The sequence below is a fragment of the Carlito syrichta genome, unplaced genomic scaffold (assembly GCF_000164805.1).
Source record: "Carlito syrichta isolate Samal-C Ts95f unplaced genomic scaffold, Tarsius_syrichta-2.0.1 Scaffold302257, whole genome shotgun sequence".
Lineage (NCBI taxonomy): Eukaryota > Metazoa > Chordata > Mammalia > Primates > Tarsiidae > Carlito > Carlito syrichta.
Window position 1 is genome coordinate 139,633 of NW_007246353.1, and position 20,573 is coordinate 160,205.

General features: G+C 37.0%; 1 protein-coding gene across 1 annotated transcript in view; it reads left to right on the top strand.

Moving 5' to 3' along the window:
* The window catches only part of DYTN (dystrotelin), a 50,296-nt gene extending 31,060 nt beyond the window's left edge, over positions 1-19,236 (top strand). Inside the window, exons 11-12 of the mRNA XM_008056147.1 lie at positions 1,363-1,864; positions 19,139-19,236. Coding sequence (XP_008054338.1) covers positions 1,363-1,864; positions 19,139-19,236 — 600 coding nt within the window. The remainder of the gene's footprint in view (positions 1-1,362; positions 1,865-19,138) is intronic.
* Positions 19,237-20,573: the final 1,337 nt, after the last annotated feature.

Consider the following 20,573-nt stretch of genomic DNA (forward strand, 5'->3'; position numbering starts at 1 on the left):
AAAAAAAAAAAAAAAAAAAAAAAAAAGAAAAAGAAATGTCTTTTAATAGCCTTCTGATAATTGGGGTTACTTTTCTTTGATTCTACACCAAAACATGAACTATGATCATTTCTTAAAGCATCATTGCACTATGAAATCAAAAACCATACTTATTTCACACTCTGTTTCATTAAAGTCCAGTGTTCTAGAATGCTCTTTAATGGATCTTCTCCCTATGTTGATTGTGTAACATACATTGATCATTTGGAAAATATGGCTTCCCTGGCTATGCCAAATGTCCTCATGCTCACTCACATCATGACACAAGATCACAAAAATTCAAACTTATTCGTGTTACCACAAATCTATCAGAAAATTGTTCAAGGATTGGAAAGCTGTCAAGCTCCTGTTGCTAGATACAAGTTTTCCAAAATGTTAAGGTTTTCTGGAAAGCTTGTTATAACTGACAACAAATACTGTTTATTGTTTTCCTTGTAACGACATTCTCACTTTGTTCATTTTTGAGAAAACATTTGCTGATACCCAGGTCTGAACAGCCATTGCCTGTCAGTCTTGTTGACTTGAGAGATTTCTGTATTCAATATGATCGGAAGTGTTTAAGCACACTTCCCATTTCATTATACACAATATTAAAAAGACATGAGCTGTCATTCAAAAATTAAGAAATTTTGCGACTCCATCAAAGGCATTCCTAAATGGAATAGGCTTTCTTTGAACTGCTAGTGTGTAGTGGTGAAGAGTACATGGTGACCTACACTGTGTAGTGATGCTGCCTTGATCCGTGCTAACGCACCAGCCACCTTGCCTACTGTTGGTTTCATACCATCAGGGCAAATGTCAGTATGATGAAAGGTCAGATAACCTCTAAGTACCATTATGAAAATAATTTGGACTTCACAGACCCCTGTAAGGATCTCTTAGACTCTATGGCCACACCTTGATAACTGTGTGTTATGTGGAGCACGTCCCTGCTCATAGTGCAGTCCTCACAGCATACCTGCCAGACTAGTCGTCACAGACATGTCTTATTTTAATAATTCGTATCAGCTCAGCGTATGCTTATGTTTTCAGAAATTCCTTATGATATTTTTAGAACCTGGTCTTTGGAGAACATAGTATTTTCCCAATTTTTTGTGATTATTCCCTGTGATATTTTAATTCCTGAGCTGTTCTGGTTCTTGTAGAGAGTTTCATGTTGGCATAGAATTAATAGCATAAAATAAAATTAATAATAACATACTTAGAGAGGAGAAAGAATAGTCTTGCATTCGAATGTTGTATTGGAATGTTGAAATTTAATACATTTATTTAAAAAGTAAGAAATATGTTCATTTCCTCATAAGTGAGATTTTCTTTATCCAGGCAATGTTGCAGCCTCTTCCTCCTTTATCATCTTGTCAAAATGTGGTATCCAAGGCTGATCATTCTTCAGTTGGGAGGTTTTGGGAGGAAGCAGATTCTTCACAGATCATGAAGACCATTGAGGATAGTTCAGAATGGGAGTCTCTTCCTCATCCAGCTGAAGTTGACAGAATTCACAGACATCAGGCAAACACAGAGCACGTGCTACCAAATTCAGAATCACCAGGGACCATTCTGCACAGCACTGGGGACCAGAGCCAAGCACAAAAAGCACTGGAGGAAATTCTAAGCTCTCTTCACAGTCACGGTCTTCAGGAAAGACTACAGCAGGTCAATCCCCAGGGAGCTCCTGTTGACATGAGCCTCCCTCCTCTGGCACCGGCACAGGCAGAAAGGAAAGAGACAGGTGACTTCAAGGACAGAGAGACTGCGCCGGAGGAAGAGGAGCTTCAAGAACTGCTATGCAAGCTTGTGGATGCTGTCAACCTGGAAATGCTGTCAGGTAAAGTCTTCACAGTCGGTAAACATAGTGATGGCCAGGGCTTCAGGCTGCCTTTAAACATCTTAATCTATGACTTGAGCGCAGCAGCTCCCACTCATCCAGTACATAGCAGAGTTCTGCATATTTTTGACATTGGTAGCATCTCCAAACTTTATACTTAGTATTACCTAATTCATAAGGTTACTGTGAACATTAAAAGTGCAAAATCGTATGAGACTTTTACAGCACCTGGTGCATAGTATACACTCAACAAATGTTTATTCTGTTGTTATTGCAATTATCACTACCAGTAGCTCTAAGTCATATATAACTGGGCAGCCTGATGTCACCATGTAGAGATGGGAATAATTGTCATCTCTCTTTCTAGAGGAGATTTGACAAAGTTTTCTGTATAACTAGTACCATCATCACCATCTCCTTTACAAGCTATGACTCACTGCTAAATTCTGAAGACTTTAAAGAAAATCCTAGCTGGGCTCGGTGGCTCAGCCTGTAATCCCGCGCCTTTGGGAGGCTGAGGTGAGTGGATTGCCTGAGCCCGCGGGTTCGAGGTCCGTCTGGGCAGCGAGACCTCATCTCTACAATAAATAAAAAAAAATCAGCCGGGCGTGGTAGCACATGCCTGTAATTCCGGCTACTTGGAAGGCTGAGGCGGAAGGATCGCCAGAGCCCAACAGGTCGAGGCTGCGGTGGCCGGGAGCGGCCACTGCACTCCAGTCTGGGCGACAGAGTGAGACTCCAACTCAAAAAAAAAAGAAAGAAAGAAAATCCTTCTTTGCTATAGTAATTTATTCTGTTTGGAGGTAATGATGTCTTATCTCTAGAGTATTTGTTATCTTCACATATATATGTATAGATGCTCCTTGACTTACGATGGAGTTATGTCCTGATAAACTCATCAGAACTCAAAAATATTATAAGTCAAAAGTACATTCAATGCACCTAAGCCACTGAACGTCTGAGGCAACTGAGCTTAGTCTACCCTACACATGCTCAGAACACTATCAGCTGGGCAACAGCATCTAACACAAAGTATATGTTACAATAAAGTTTGAAAAATCTCACATACTTCACTGAACACAGTACACAGTACACAGTAGAGCGCAGTGTTGGTTGTTTATCATTGCGACCGTGTGGCTGACTTGGAACCGCAGCTCGCTCCTACCACTCAACACCACAAGAGAGTATCATACTGCTTATCCCTAGGAAACAATCAAAATACAAAATACAATTTCTACTGAATACATAACACTTTTGTTCCATTGTAAAAGCAAAAAATTGTAAGTCAAACCATTGTAAGTTGGGAACTACATATAAATATACATATAACTATAACTACATATAAATATAGCTCAATATATAGTGCATATCTATATGAGGGAAACTCCCAAAATGGGATTTATTTATAAAATTGTGTATTTACTATCACGTATTTAAACTTCAGTTACCTTCCAAGTACTCTCCATTAGATGCAATACACCTACTGAGATACTTTTTTCATAGCTCAAAACAGTTTTTGAACTTGTCAATTTTGATGCACTTCTGTGCTTTGAGTGCTTCTGCCATTTTTGGTTTCTCTTCTTCTACAGCAGCAAAACATTTCCCTTTGAGAATTTTTTCATCTGGGGAAACAAACAAACAAAAAGTCACTTGGGGCAAAGATCAGGTGAATAGGGAGGGTGAGTCACAGGTGTCATGCCAGTTTTGGTCAAAAACTGCTGAACATTCAGTGCTATATGGGCAGGTGCACTCATAAATTACTCATCATGAAATGGGAAAATACACTGAAAGAATCACACACACACACACACACACACACACAAACTCACTGAAGCCAAACACAGCCTCTCACAGCAACACTAGCTGGTATACTGATGCAGATGGGGTCACAGAACACTTATCTAGTGGAGGAGGCTTGTCCTACAAGTGTACCATCCTCCAAAAGATAATTCCAGAGTTTTGAGGGGTTCCCTCTCGTACATGTGTAGTTAACTCTTGAGCAATGCATGGTTTGGTACTCCTGACCTCCTGCACAGTTGAAAATTTACACGTAAGCCAGCCTCGGTGGCTCAGCCTATAATCCCACGCCTTTGGGAGGCTGAGGTGAGTGGATTGCCTGAGCCCGCGAGTTCGAGACCTGCCTGGGCAGCGAGACCTCATCTCTACAATAAATCAAAAATCAGCCGGGTGTGGTAGCGCGCGCCTGTAAAATTCCAGCTACTCGGAAGGCTGAGGTGGAAGGATCGCCAGAGCCCAGTGGGTCGAGGCTGCGGTGGCTGGGAGCAGCCACTGCACTCTAGTCTGGGCGATGGAGTGAAACTCCAACTCAAAAAAAAAAAAAGAAAAGAAAAAAAAGAAAATTTACATGTAGCTTTTACTTCCCAAAACCTTAACTACCGATATCCTATTGTTAACTAGAAACTGTACTGATAGCATAAGCAGTCAATTAACATGTCTTGCATATTATATGTGTTATACACTGTATTCTTACAAAAAAAGTAAGCTAGGGAAAAGAAAATGTTAAGAAAATCATAAGAAAAATATCTTTGCAGCAGCAGATGAGTTAGATGAGTCTAGATCTGATTCATTCTCCTTCCACAGTAGTGTATGGGCATCTGAACCACACTGAGAGCAACTCTACCAGCCTGCACTGAGAGCACAGAGGACAGGTTGGAGACCAGAGTCACTCACTAATGTGGTGGTGGGAACTGAAAGGGACCTGGAGTTACAGAAACAGTCACAGAGCGAATTTTGGGGGTTTTTTGTTTGTTTGTTTTCATATTTAGTTTTTTTCTTCTCTTTCTTTGTTTCTCTTTACAATTTCATACTTGCTTGATTCTGTTATTTTAATTTTTTTTTAGATTTTTCTGTTTGTGTATGGTTATTTTTGAGGGTGAGTACATCAACAGGGTTTTTGTTTGTTTGTTTGCATGATTGTCTGTAATTTTTTTTCTATCTTTGTTTCTCTGTTTATTCGTTAGTTGGTACACATGTCTGTTTTCTCTCCCCTCCTTCTCTCTCTCTCCACCTTCCTTTCATCTTCTTCCTTCATTTTTCCATTATTTTCCTTTTTCTTATCTCATTTTGCTTTCAGGGGGCAAACGTACACCTCCACTCCCATTGCATGGACACATTGTAAGGCAGTGGGATGTGGGTTCCAGGGGACCAACACACATGCCAGGGGCTACTGAGATCTGCAGATGCTTCTGAATCACAGCTTCCCCCTTAATTAAATCTCAAACTGCAAAAAGCACATCCCCCCACTCCCAGTCCAGCTTCAGAATTGTACAATGCCAGAGGATCTACATGAGGAAGGAGACTGAGAAAACAGAAGTAAAAGCTGTTCCCCATCACTAAACAACAGAATTAAAGAAGAAGCTAACAAAAGGGGGAGGAGGAGGAAGGAAAACCTACACAAATGAAGAAAAACCAAAGGAGGAATATGGATCCCATGCAGACTCCTGGGAGGACAACTGAGAATAAAGACTTTGGAACTCAAACAATGAAGAGCCCCAGAATGACTGGTCTCAAACTACGAAATATCAAGATATTAATAAAGAGAATAAATAGAAATGAGGAGAGACAAGAAGAATGAATGAAGAAGTTGATAACTGAGATGACAGCAATGAGGAAAACAGTGAATGAAATAAATAACAAACTGATAAGCATGGAAGCAGAATTAACCAAGCAGAAGAGAGAATCTCAGAGCTTGAGGACCAAAATATGGAACTATCTCAAACTGTTATAAGCATAGAAAATAACCTTTAAAAGACAGAACAAAGCCTCTAAGAGATGAGTGATTATTTCAAGAGGCCAGACCTAAGATTCATGGGAATCCCTGAGGCAGATAAAGAGACAGATACCACCCTGGAAAAAACCATTCATGAAACTATCCAAGAAAACGTCCCTCATCTTATCAGTGACGTGACCATTCAAACAAAAGAGATTCAGAGAACCCCTCCAAGACAACAAATGAGAAGACCAACTTCTAGACACATAGTAATTTGCCTAAAAAGTAGGTATGAAAGAAAAAAATTCTAAAGGCAGCAAGATAGAAAGGTCAGACTACCTACCAGGGAAGACCAATTAAAATAGCAGCAGACTTATCTAGAGAAATACTTCAGTCTTGGAGAGATTGGAGTCCAATCTTCAAAGTTCTCAAAAATAAAAATTTTCAACCAAGAATAACCTACCCAGCTAAGTTAAGTTTCAATGATGGAGAATTAAAATTCTTCCCAGACATTCACTCCCTAAGAGTTTACATTGCCTCCAGACCAGCTCTACAAGAAACACTTAAGAAAGTATTAAACACAGAAGAAAGGAAAAAAAGAACAACACCCTTCACAAGATTATAGGGAAAAGATTGAAAACACATATAAATCAACTCAAAAATCAAAAAGACAAAAAAACAAACAAATAAACAAACAGCAAACTCTGTAAGAACCTCATACCAGGGATAAACTCTCAGATCTCAAGAATTAGCCTGAACATGATGGACTAAATGCACCACTGAAAAGACATAGAGTGGCAAATTGGATAAAATATCATGATGAAGCAATATGTTGTCTCCAAGAACTCATTTCACCAGAAACGACACTCCCAGACTCAAAGTAAGAGGATGGGGGGAAAAATTTCAGGGAACAGAACACACAAAAAAGCAGGAGTTGCAATCTTAATATCAGACAAAATACTCTTTAAGTTATCAAAAATTTTAAAAAATATGGAAGACCACTACATAATTTTTAAAAATTTAATCCGTCAACAAGAAATATTCATCCTAAACATATATGTGCCCAAAAAAGGAGCACCAACTTTCATAAAGCAGCTTCTAGGTAAGCTAAAAAAAGATATTGACTCTAACACTATCATTGCTGGGGTTTTAAATACCCTACCAACAACCCTAGACAGATCATCAAGACAAAAAATCAACAAGGAGATACAGAATCGCAAAATGACACTTGACCAAATGGATTTATTGGTACCTATAGAACACTCCATCCAACAACCACAAAATATGCATTCTACTCATCACCACATGTAATGTACTCTAAGATTGATTCATCCTTGTCCATAAATCAAGCATAAACAAATTCCATAAGACTGAAATACTGCCATGCACTTTCTCAGACTACATTGGAATAAAAACAAATATCAACACCAACAAAGATCCCCCCAAACCCAAAAAGACATGGACACTAAGCACCATGATGCTAAACAATTCCTGGGTCAACAGGGAAATCAAAACAGAAATTAAAAGATTCCTGGAAACAAATGAAAATGAAGAAATATCTTACCAAAATTTCTGGGATGTCATGAAAGCAGTCCTAAGAGGGGAATGCCTATCTCTATGAACACACATGAAGAAAATGGAAAGATCACAAGTTAACAGCCTAACAAATCACCTAAGGAAGCTGGAAAAGCAAGACCACCAAAAAGCTAACTTCAGCAGAAGAATCCAGCTAACAAAAATAAAAGCCCAAATTCAGGACATAGAAGACTAAAATATAATACAAAAAGCTGGTTCTTTAAAAGAATAAGCAAGATTGGTAGACCCCCAGCTAGACTGACCAAGAAAAAGAGAGAAAAAGCCCAGATAAACATAATCAGAAGTACAAAAGATCATATCACAGCTGACCCCCCCCAAAATACAAAAGATTATCGGAGATTACTATGTACACTTGTACAGAAACAAACTTGAAAACCTAAATGAAATGGAGGACTTTCTTACATCACACAACCTCCTCAGGTGGAAACAAGAAGAAATCGAGACACTAAATAGACCAATAACAATCCAGGAAATCAACTATGTCATAAGAAAGCTACCTACCAAAAAACCCTGGTCCAGATGGCTTTCCATCAGAATTAAATAAAACATACAAGGAGGAGCTGATACCAGTTCTACTGAAAGTAATCCAGGCAATTGAGAAAGATGGAACTCTCCCTTTATAATTTTAAGAAGCTAACTTGACATTGATATTGAAACGAGGTAAAGATCCAACAAAGAAAAGAGAACTACAGGCTAATATCCTTGATGGAAATAGATGCTAAAATTCTCAAAAAGATTCTAGGAAACTGGATCCAACAACATATCTAAAAGTCATCCACAATGTCCAAGTAGGCTTCATCCCTGGGATGCAGGGCTGGTTCAACATTTGCATGACCATAAACATAATTAAATATCAACAGATGTTTAAAAAAGTCACATGATTATATCATTAGTCATGAAATTGGCTTTCAATAAAATGCAGCAGCACTTCTTGATAAAAACCCTCAAACATCTAGGCATAAATGGAATATACCTTAAAATAGTAACAGCCATCTATGAAAAACTTTCAGCCAACATACTGTTAAACAGAAAGAAATTGGAACCATTTCCCCTGAAAACCAGAACAAGACAAGGATGCCCGCTCTCACCCCTCCTGTTCAACATAGAATTGGAAGTCCTAGCTTGAGCAATTCAGGCAAGAGAAAGAAATCATGGGTATCCAAGTAGGAAAAGAGTAAGTTAACTTATCCCTCTTTGCAGACGACATGATTCTATACCTCAAAGACCCAAGGGAATCTGTCAAAAATCGCCTTGCACTAATAAAGGACATTGGCAAAGTCTCAGGGTACAAAATGTGCAAAAGACAGTCTCATCCCTATACACCAACAATAAACAGAAACCCAAATAAAAAGCACAATCTCATTCACAATAGCTATAAAAAAAGATTTACCTTGCCATCTTCCTAACCAGAGAAGTGAAAGAACTTTACAACAAAAACTATAAAACTCTGCTCAAAGAAATCAAAGATGACACAAACAAATGGAAAAATATTCCATGCACATGGATTGGAAGAATCAACATTGTTAAGATGTCCATCCTATCCAAGGCAATCTACAGATTTAATGCACTGCCCATTAAATTACCAGCAGCATTCTTCTCAGACCTGAAAACGACAAAACAGGAACTCATATGGAAACATAAATGACCACGAACAGCCAAACAATCCTCAGGAAAAAAAAAGCGGAAGGTATTACACGCTCAGTCTTTAAACTTTATTATAAAGCTATAATAATCAAAACAGCCTGGTATTGGTACAAGATCAGGCGCATGGACCAATGGAACAGGATAGAGATTCTGGAAGCAAAACCTCAATTTCTCAACCAACTCATCTTCAACAAAATCTCCACCATCAACCACTGGACAGAAGAGAACCTATTCAGTAAATGGTGCTGGGAGAACTGGCTGACCACATGCAGAAGATTAAAACTAGGCCCCTACCAATCACCATACACAAAAATAAACTCTAAATGGATTTAAGATCTAAATGTAAAACCTCAAACTACAAGAGCCTTTAAAAGTGCAAGAGACACCCTTATGAAAATTGGAACTGGCAACCAATTCCTGATGAAAACTCCAAGTTCCCATAAGAGAACAGGGAGACAGCCCACAGACTGGAAAAAAAAAATATTTGCCAACTGTATATCTGACAAAGGCTTAACATATAGGAGCTACAAGGATCTCAAACGTGCCAAAAAGGAAAAAACAAACAGCTCCCTAAGTGGGCAAATGATATGAATAGATACTTCTCAAAAGAAGACATATGAGTAGACAACAGATACATGAAAAAATGCTGAGTCTCACTAGTCATCAAAGAAATGCAAATTAAAACCACACTGAGATACCACTTAACTTTAGTTATGATGGCCATCATCAATAATTCAAAAATAACAGATGCTGGAGAGGATGCAGGGAAAAGGGAACACTTCCACACAGCTGGTGGGAGTGTAAACTAATACAAACTCTATGGAAAACAATTTGGTGATTCCTAAAAGATCTAAAAATCAACCTTCCATATGACCTTACAATCCACCTACTGTGAATATACCCAGAGGAACTCAAATCAATTTCTGAAAAAGATACCTTCATGTGCATGTTTATTGCAGCATTGTTCATAATAGCAAAAACATGGAACCAACTGTGCTGACCATCAAAAGAGGACTAGATTTTTTAAAATGGTACATATACATGACGGAATATTATGGAGCCATAAAGGGCAAAATTATGGCCTTCACAGAAAGTTGGAGGGACTTAGAGTATATAATACTGAGTGATCTATCACAGAAACAAAGAACTGAGTATCACATGTTCTCACTCATAGTGGACCTTGAACAATTATCGTAATACTATATGAAAAGGATTGGCAGTAGTGGGAAATTGCCAGGGGTGGGGGAGGCACATCTCATCAACAAGGGTACCTGCATAATGAATATTTGTACACCAAACCCTGAATTGTACTCCACATCTTTAAAATTAAAAATTTTTTTAAACCCCAAAACATGGTATATATACACAATGGAATATTATGCAGCCATAAAGGAGGACAAAATTATAAACTTCACAGCAACCTGGATGGACTCAGAGTCTATAATGCTGAGTGATCCATCACAGAAACAAAGAAATGAGTACCACATGTTCTCACTCATAAAGTGGACCTTGAACAATTATCATAATACTTAAGAAAGGGATTGGCAGTAGTGGGAAACTGCTAGGGGAGGTGAGGGGCACACTTCATCAACAAGGGTACCTACATAATGAACATTTGTGTAACTAAACCTTAATTGTACCCCACATCTTTAAAATTAAAAAAAAAACTATTGGGGTAATGGGTTCAGTAGAAGTCCAAACCTCACAATCACACAGTTTATCCACATAAAAAATCTGCACATGTACTCCCTGAAGTTAAAAATAATTAATTATTTTTAAAAAGCTCTACAGTAAATGGAGTTAGAGTTCGAATCTTTGTATTAGCAAAAACAAGTTTAGAAAGATGCCAGCAGTGTGCTCAGATTGCCTGAGATGAAGGGCAGGAAGGGAACTCCTTGTGCCTGATTCTAAAGCTCACACAAAATTCCACCCACTGTGTTTCTTTCTGTCTATTTTCAATGTCATGATGAGTAGTCAAAGCAAAGTCAATATCTACTTGACCTTTTTAGGAAAATTTCATTAAAATGTTGAACTTTATGGAAAAGTTTTTAAATCTTTGACATCTTAATCATGGTTTTATTTTTTGTTTGTTTTTCTACAAATTAGCTGATGAAAGCTGATAATTTCTAAAACGTGCTGTGTCAGCCCTCATAAATGTAGTGTCTATATTCCACATATTACATTCCTAATGGACTATCTTCTACACCTATGTGGAAGAAAATATCATGACATTTGTGCAGTTTAATACCTAAAGCTAAAAGATCCATGCACATTTTAAGTGAATTTACCAAGGGTTGCATATAGGCATTATTATGCAAATATATTTATGATTGTAACAGGATAGTACATCTCTTTTTATTATAGTATCCTATATTTTGCAATGATTCAACAAATACTAGTTGTTACTATTTAAATTTAAAACCTTATTTCTTTTGTATTTGTCTTATTTCTTTGAAGCCTTTAAAGATAAGGATCTATGTTTATCTTCATGGCTACTGCTTTGCATTATATATCACTGTCCTCACTCAACTACTTCTCATTAGATTTGTATCCTTATTCAGTTTCATACTGAATATGATCCTGTTTTTAAACTCCACTTAGCCACTGACAATATTGATTATAAAAATACACTATATAATTTAGCATAACCTATGCACATGTACCAAAAATACACCAAACTTAATAAGAGCCAGAAGTATAATAACCATACAGTGAAGATATAGAAAGTGAAACAAGCTAAATTAAGGTATTGGTTAACTTTGTTTACTTATATCTCTGTCATGAATGCATCAGATAACAGCAGGAAGTTTCTGACCACTGTACTGGTCTAGTTTTTTTTGTTTTTTTTTTTTCTTTAATTTGAGAATTGTTGAGAAAATTAGAAAGATCTGCTGTTTATAACAGACTAAGATTTACTCAGTGTCAAGATTTACTCACACAGTGTGGTGATTATTTTAGTAGTTGACTACACTTTTGAACTGCAGCTTTGCTAAAAAAGTCTACACATTTTAAAAATTAAGATAAATTTTACATGACTAAGGCTTACTATGACTAAAGTTGCAAACCTGATGGTCAGTTTTGGCAGTGCTGACATTAACTGAATAAAGTCATTCATTATCAAGATCTAAGATGATGGGATTTAAAAAGACTATGAGAGCTTAATGGAAAAGAGAAAGTTATATAGAAGGAGTTTCCCAAACCTCCTAAGTTCCAAATATTGAATTAAAAATCAGTAGTGAACACTTTGGTTAAGACTTGCAATTTAAAAAAATAGACTTGAAAAAGTGTCTAATATTTCTTGTTCCTGCAGTGGGGGGAAAAAAGACACAATCCTCTAGCTTGGTCGTATTATTAAATTATTTTTTTTTCCATTTTAGAGTGAAATTTCTTGTGTATATCTACTACATTATACTTCCACTTTCTTTCCCATCCCTTTTTGCCCAATTATTTACCACTGCGGGTTTCAGTGCTGAGAAGACAGGGGAGTAGAGTGATGGGATTAGGAGAGCATAGTTTGAGAACAAAGATGATGGCTTGGACTAGCATGAAAATACTTGTCAGAGCTTTTCCAATAGGCTCAGCACAAAGCAAGAAGGTAAATAAAATCCAGTTCCCAGCTTCTCACTCAGAAGGGAAACAGTTGAATCATGCATCCAACATTCTAACTAGTCTTGGGGTCTGTCCAAGAAAGAGGCTTCTGTCTCACCTGTCTACAGTACTGACAGAACCCATCATACTCTACATGCCTAAGAACTGCGGAGAATAAATATGGCAACTGGAACTAACAAGAAATTTTGAGAGGTTCTCAGAATCTCTGGCCAGGCTGGTTGCTGAGGGTCTTCTTCTATATGAGTCTGTGAAGACTATGGAAGATGTTTATTTATTTTTCTACTGCACAGCTACCAACACAAAGAGTAAAAAAGGTGAAGAAACTGAGAAACATGGCCCAAACAAAGAAATAAGATAAAGCTCTAAAAGCAGACCCTCATGAAACAGAGATACAGTAATTAACTGTCAGATAATTTAAAATAACAATTATAAAGATCCTCAATGAGCTCAAAAGAACAAAAACAAAATGAAAATTTCAGCAAAGAGTTGGAAAAGTTTTTAAAGAATCAAATAGAAATCTTGGAACTCAAAAATATAACTGAGCTAAAAATTTGAATAGAATGGTCCAACAGCAGACTAAATCAACCAGAAGAATCAGCAAACTCAAAGACAGAGCATTTGAAATTATCCAATCAGTGGAGAAAAAGAAAAAAGCATGAATAAGTTTAAGGGATATATGGGATGCCATTAAACAGACCAATATATACATTATGAAAGTTTTAGAAGCAGAAGAGAGAGAAAGGGTTAGAAATCTTCTTCAAATAAATAAAGCCAGAGACTTTTCAAATCTGGGAAAGAAAATGAATATCTAGATCTAGGAATCTCAAAAGACCCCAAATTACATTATCTTAAATCCACATCAAGACACATTATAATCAATTTGTCAAAAGTCAAACATAAAAGATAACTTTGAAAGTGGTAAGAGACATAAATTTATTGAATGTCAAATTAGTTTCAGACTTTTTCAACTTTGTCCATTCAGCCCTTATTTTAGGAATTGATGTGAAACTTGTCTTAATTGAAAATGTAATCAACAATACCAGCTGTTTAAAAAAACCTCATGAGTTGCTAACATACAGAAAGTTAATCTCTGACTCAGAAATAAATCTGTCTTTTTGAGAAAAAAAAAAAAAGAAAGTGGTAAGAGAATGTCACTTGTCATGTACAAAGAAATCCTCATAAGAGTATAAATATATTTCTCAGCAGAAAACTTACAGGCATGGAATGATATATTCAAAGTGTTAAAAGAAAAAACTGTCAACCAAAGTATACTAATTGAAATACTAATTGAAAAAGGTATATGAATAGAGGCAAATGCAGAATATGTAGTACTAAAACAGTGGTGTGTAAATAGCTTTTAATTTTAATGTAAAAGTTAAAAGACAAAAGTATGAAAACACTATAACTATTAAAATGTGTTATTGAATACATATTATAAATGTATGTGAATTGTGATGTTAGTAGTAACAAAGTGTGGGGGAGGACTAAAAGTAAAAATTTTTTATGAATTGAAGTGTTGTTATCAGCTAAAATAAATTATTATAACTATAAGATGTTTTATATAAGCCTCATGGTAAGCACAAAGAAAATAGCTGTAGAAGATAAACAAAAGGAAAAATTGCATGGAAAAGGGGAAAAGAATAGAAATAAATTATATCAATACCAAAAAAACCCACAAAAGAAGACAACAAAAGAGGAAAAGATAGATAAAAAACTTAAAATAGCCAAATTTCTCTCCCCTATCAATAATTGCTTAAATGTAAATGGATTAAAGTCCCCAATCAAAAGATATACAATTGCTGAATGGATTTTTTAAAAATAACTAACTATATGCTTGTCTATAAAAGGCACACTTTAGATTTAAGGGCAAAGGCTGAAAGTGAAGGAATGGAAAAAAATGTTTCATATAAACTGTATCCAAAAAGAGCAAAAGTAGCTATACTTACATCAAGCAAAATAGTTTTTAACCAAAAACTGGCACAAGAGACCAAAAACGCTATTATAATTATAATAATACATATACCCAACATCAGAACACCTAAATATATAAAGCAATCATTAACAGGACCAAAAGGAGAACTAAAGAGCAATGTGATAATACCAGGAGACTTCAATACCCCCACTTTCCTTAATAAATAGAACCTCTAGACTGAAAAACAATAAGGGAACAATGGACTTGAACAACACTATGGACCAATGGGCCCAAGAGACATATAAAAATATTTCACCCAATAGCATCAGAGTATACATTCTTCTCAAGCACACATGGAACATTCCAGGATAAGTCACAAAATAAGTCTTAACAAATTTAAGAAAATTAATATCATACCAAATGTCTTTTTCATCCACAATGAAATAAAACTAGAAATAAATAGCAGAAGGAAAACAAAAAAATTCATAGAGATTTTGAAATTACACAAACATGTTCTTGAACAACCAATGAGTCAAAGAAGAAATCAATGACCAAGTGTGATGACTCACCTCTGCAATCCCAGCACTTTGGGAAGCCATTGTGGGAGGATCACTTGAGGTCAAGAGTTTAAGACTAGCCTGGGCTACATAGTAGGACTCCATCTCTACCAAAAATGTAAAAAGTTAGCCATGTGGTGGTATGCACTAGTAGTCCTAGCTACTCAGGAGGCTGAAGTGGGAGGATCGCTTGTGTACAGGAGTTCAAGTTTACAATGAGCTATTATCATGCCACTGCACTCCAGCCTGTACGATGGAGTGACACTCTGTCTCAAAAAAAAAAAATCAAAATGAAAATTGGAAATATTTCAACACAAATGAAGACAAAAATACAATGCCAAAACTTATGTGAGGTAGAAAAATCTGTACTATAGGGAAGCTTATAAATAAATACTTACCTTAAAAAAGAAAGATTAAAAATAACCAACCTCATTTTATGCCTTAAGGAACTGGAAAAGGAAAACAAACTGGGCCCCAAGTTGGTAGATAGAAGAAAATAATTAAGATTAGAACAAAAATAAGTTAGAGAATAGAAAAACAGTAGAATAAAATCAGCAATACTGAGATTTCTTTTATTTTTGAAAAGATAAAATTAACAAAACTTTAGCTAGACTAAGAAAAAAAAAGAAAAACTCAAATAAATTAGAAATGAAAGAGGAGGCATTACAACTAATCACAGAAATAAAAAGGATTCTGAGAGACTACTACAACAATTAATTACCAACAAATTGGATAGTCTAAAAGAGATTAATAAATTCCTAGTTCGTCTACCAAGACTGACTCATGAAGAAACAGAAAAATCTGAACAGACTAATAATGAGTAAAGAAATACATCTAACTTTATCAAACTCCTCAAAAAAAATTTAAGAAGCGAGAATACTTGCTAAATGATTTTATGAAGCCAGCATTACCCTGATACCAAACTCGACAAAAGCACTACGAGAAAAGAAAACTACAGACTAATTTCTTTGGAGAACCTATGCAAAAATCCCCTGCAAAATACTAGCAAACTGAATTCAACAGCACATTAAAGAGATCATATATCATTAGCAAGAGGGACTTATCCCTGAGATGTTAAGAATGTTTCAAAATACACAAATCAGTAAATTTAATGCACAATGTTAACAGACTAAAGGATTAAAAACCTCACAATCATCACAATAAATACAGAGGAGAAAAGCATTTGACAAAATTTAACACACTTTCTTGGTAAAAATTCAACAAGGAATAGAAGGAAATTACCTCAACATAATAAAGACCAATTATGAAAAGCCCACAGCTAACATCATGCTGAAGGTGAAAAACTGAAGTATTTTTCTTTAAGATCAAGAAAAGGCACAATTATCCATTTTCACTACTTCTATTTGACTTAGTTCTAGAAGTCCTAGCCAGAGCAATTAGGCAAGAAAAAGAAATAAGAGACATTCAAATCAGAAAAGAAGAAGTAAAATGATCTGTTTGCAGATGACATAATCTTAGGTGTACAAAGAAATGGTTAGGGGTGGGAATATAGGCAGGTTAGTCCTGTTCTTTTCTTCCCTACCCAGAATCATCACTCTAAACGATTAATCATCACTCTAAACTATTATTTTAAGTAATTAGAAGATAAAGCTTCAAATTTAGCAAATTCTAGTAAAATAAAGAACAGTGATATAGTGAGCACAGGAGAGAGAAGTTCAGTACTGTATCTTTATCTCATTTGTTTAGAAGGTAATCGCAAATGTTTTCTGGGAATCCTAGAAGTGTTCACTAGAATCCTAATGGATATTCAGTTGACACTTGAACAATGTGGGGGTAGGGGCACTGACTCCCCCCATGCAGTCAAAAATCAGTATATAACTTTTGACTCTCCAAAAACTTAACTAGTAATAGCCTACTGTTAACCAGAAGACTTCAATATGTAAACGATTTATTTACACATATTTTGTGTGTTATATGTATTATATACTGTATTCTGATAATAAAGACAGCCAGAGAAAAGAAAATGTTAAGAAACTAATAAGGAATATATTTACTATTCATTAAATGGAAGTGGATCATTATAAACATCTTCATCCTTATCTTCACACTGAATAGACTGAGGAGGAAGAGAAGGAAAAAGAGCAGAAGTGGGTCTTGCTGTCTCAAGGGTGGCAGAAATGGAAGAAAATCCATACATAAGTAGACCCACTCAGTTCAAACTCATGTTGTTCAAGGGTCAACTATACTTATCTCTTCATTTGTGTGTGTGTGTGTGTGTGTGTGTGTGTATAATTATGAGAAAAGATAGACTTCCAGCATTTAAGCTCCATGAAAGCAGAAAAAAATGTCAAGTTGGTTCAATCACTCCTTTATTCACTCAACTAATACTCATCAAGCACTTGCTATGTGCCAAGCACTGTGCTTGGTGCTGGCCCTTTTTTTTGGAACTATGGTAGGTCTATATTTCTAAAACACTGATATGAGTGAAGTGGCAGTGGCTTTGAGACAGGCAAGAGGGTGGACAGGGAGGTCAGGTAAGAATCTGCTGTAGTCTAGTCAGGAGGTGACAGTGGGTCAGGGTGGATGGCAAGACACTTCACTGGGGAAAGCTGGGAAACCTGTGATGGGGTTAGCAACCAAGAGTCCCATCTTGAACATACTAGGAGTGAGTTATCTGAAAGACATCCAAATGGAGCTTTCAAGAGTCGTCCCCCCCAGCAGTGCCCAGCAAATGCCAATACCTGTTAATCAGGTAACAGTAGAGCATTGGTTCTCAAAATGGACAGGCTACATCCGCATCATCCGTCCCCACCTGAATGGAATCAGCACTCTGAGGGTAGACCCTGCAATTTGTTTTAAGACTCTCCACGTGGTTTTGATATACAAAGGGGACCCAAAAAACTTAGAATTATGTTTTGGAGGGTAAACCCCTTGTAGTACACTTGGAATTTTTTCCTCCAGATTAAACGGTCAGCCAAAGATCTTATCTGGAAGTTTGGAGAAGACTGTGTCACAATTTGCAGAAGAAACAACCCAAGTTGTGGCAAACAGGTGACTGGTTCTTCCACCATGACAATGCTTCTGCCCACACCCCACTGAGTGTTTTTAACCAAAAACAACATGACACTGTGCCCCACCTTCCCTATTTACCCCATCTCACACTGGTTGACTTTTCTTTTTCCTGAATGAGAAAAGTACTTAAAGAAAAACTTTTTGCTGTTGTGGAAGAGATGAAACAAAATATGGTAGAAGCACTAAAACACTTCAAAATTGACGAGTTCAAAATTGTTTTGAGCAATGGAAAAAGCTTCTCGATAGGTTTATTGCATCAAAGGTGACTGAAGTTTAAACATGTAAGAAAAAACACATCATTTAAAAAATTTTATTACAGAGATATGGAGTATTAGTCAGGATGAGCTATGCAAGTAGGCTTTGTGCAGGTGACGTTTGGGCCTCCAACCGGTACTCACTTCCCCTGGTTTGGGGCCAGGTACCCTTTGTGTTGTTGTGTGTACCCCCACCCTCTCACCAGCAGTGTCCAACTGCCAATCCCTTTCTTCTGCTAATGTGACTAATGTTCAGAGTCCACTTATGAATGAGAGCATGTGGTATTCAGTTCTTTGTTTCTGTGATAGATCACCAAGTACAATGGCCTCCAACTCCATCCAATTTGCCGTGAAGTCCATGATTTTGTTCTTCTTTATGGCTGCATAATACTCCATTGTGTATATGTACCACATTTTCCTTATCCAGTTCACTTTTGATGGGCAATAAGGTTGGTTCCACATTTTTCCTGTTGTGAACAGTGCAGCTGTGAACATACACGTGCAGGTGTCTTTTTGGTAGAACAATTTATGTTCCTCCAGGTATATTTGCAGGAGAGAAATTGCTGGGTCGTATGAAAGGTCAATTTTTGTTTTTTTTAGGAATTGACCCACGGCTTTCCACAATACACAATTTTTTGTGAATAAATTCCATTTTGGGGGGATCCCCCTCATACATCAGTGTTCTCATAAAGTAGGCTTCCTAGCTACTCAGATTTGTTAAGAGCCATGAGAAAATGCTTCTTAATAACTCACACTCAGTTGATTAACAGCATTGATTACAGGACTAATAGCTATGCTATTTGCCAATAGCTCAGCGGAGGGCATTGTTCCCAGAACTGAGGAAATGGATTCTGTATCTTCCCTGTGTGCGCACTCCACAAAGATCACTGTTGGAACCTATAGACGTGTTCCTCTGACTCTTGTGCTTGTTGGTTTCAGGGCCTCAGTCGCCTGTGAACATGGACCTGCATGGGGGAGCTGAGTGGGTGTGCAGGGCCTTCTCAGCACTCATAGACCACCTCACCCACCCAGCCTGAAGTGAATTAGGTAACTGTAGAGCACCAGTTCTACCAGTTCTTCACAGGTGCCTTGGTGTGATATGAAACACATTTTCAAATCTCTTGTAAGAGGATTAAACCTTCTACTTCACTCTCAAGAGTTTTGGTTGAACTGTGAAGACAAGAAGCTTTATTTTTAATCATCCTGCTCCTGAATCTTGGTTCTTCAGAGTAAAGCCTTGAGGTTGGGGGTAGGCAGTGAATAGTGAAGGGAGAAGGAAAGAAGATAGGGCATGGCTGGTCCTGGGCATTGGCTCCCCACCTAAGGGCCATGCTTACTGGGAACATCTTGGTGGGAATATCTGAGCATGTGGTCTACAGGAAGGCACGCAACTATCTTCCTCAAGTGCCACTGGAATTACTGAATTGGTGACCTAAACTTCTATCTGGATGCTCCTGCTAGGAAACAGGCTTGGCACAGAACCAAACACACACACGCAAGTGGGTGCGTGTGAAACATGAAGTCTGATAAAGCCTGGGTCATGCTAATATCCGTTTCCTGGCTGTGATATTGCGCTGTAGTTACACAAGATGTTCCCACTGAGGAAATTGGGTGAAGGGCATACAGGTGTCTCTGTAGTGTTTCTTACAACTGTACATGAATTGATAAGTATCTCAAAAATTTACAAAGCATAATGTCAATGTCTGTCTCTAAAACCTCACATCAGTGAGTTTCACTAAAGCATTTGTATCACCTCTCTCTGTATGTTGGATTAAGTTCTAGTGCCTTAGTATAATTCCAAAGTAATGGAGAAAGTTTTTTGCCTGTTGGAGCACTTAGCTTCTACGCACTTTCTATCTACCAACTCATTTAATCCTCACAACAAATGCAGGGCATAGGTGTCTTATTTTAGAAGAAAACTGAGGCACAAAGAGGTTTAGTTATTTGTGCAAAGTCATTTGGCCACTGCAATATAAAGCAGGTATTTGAACCCAGTCCCCAAACCTGTATTCTAATCACTGCTCTGTCAGTATTGTGATTTCAGTGTTTTTGCCTATTCTTTTGATCAGAAGTTTGTGTTATATTGAGAGGCTGTGCCTTTTTCTTTATATGATCTATAATTCCTAGTACTGATTACAGAATGAAATAATGTCCTATGGGACAGGATTGGGACTAGGTTATACCTGTTCAATATCATCCTGCTATTTTAAAATTTGTTTTTTGGTCTATCATAAGTTCTTGATTTTGGTTTTATCATTTTTTAATTTTAAAGACATGGGGTACAATTCAGGATTAGGTATACAAATGTTCATTATGCAGGTAACCTTGTTGATGAGCTGTGCCCCTGCCTCCTCTTGCAGTTTCTATCAACTGC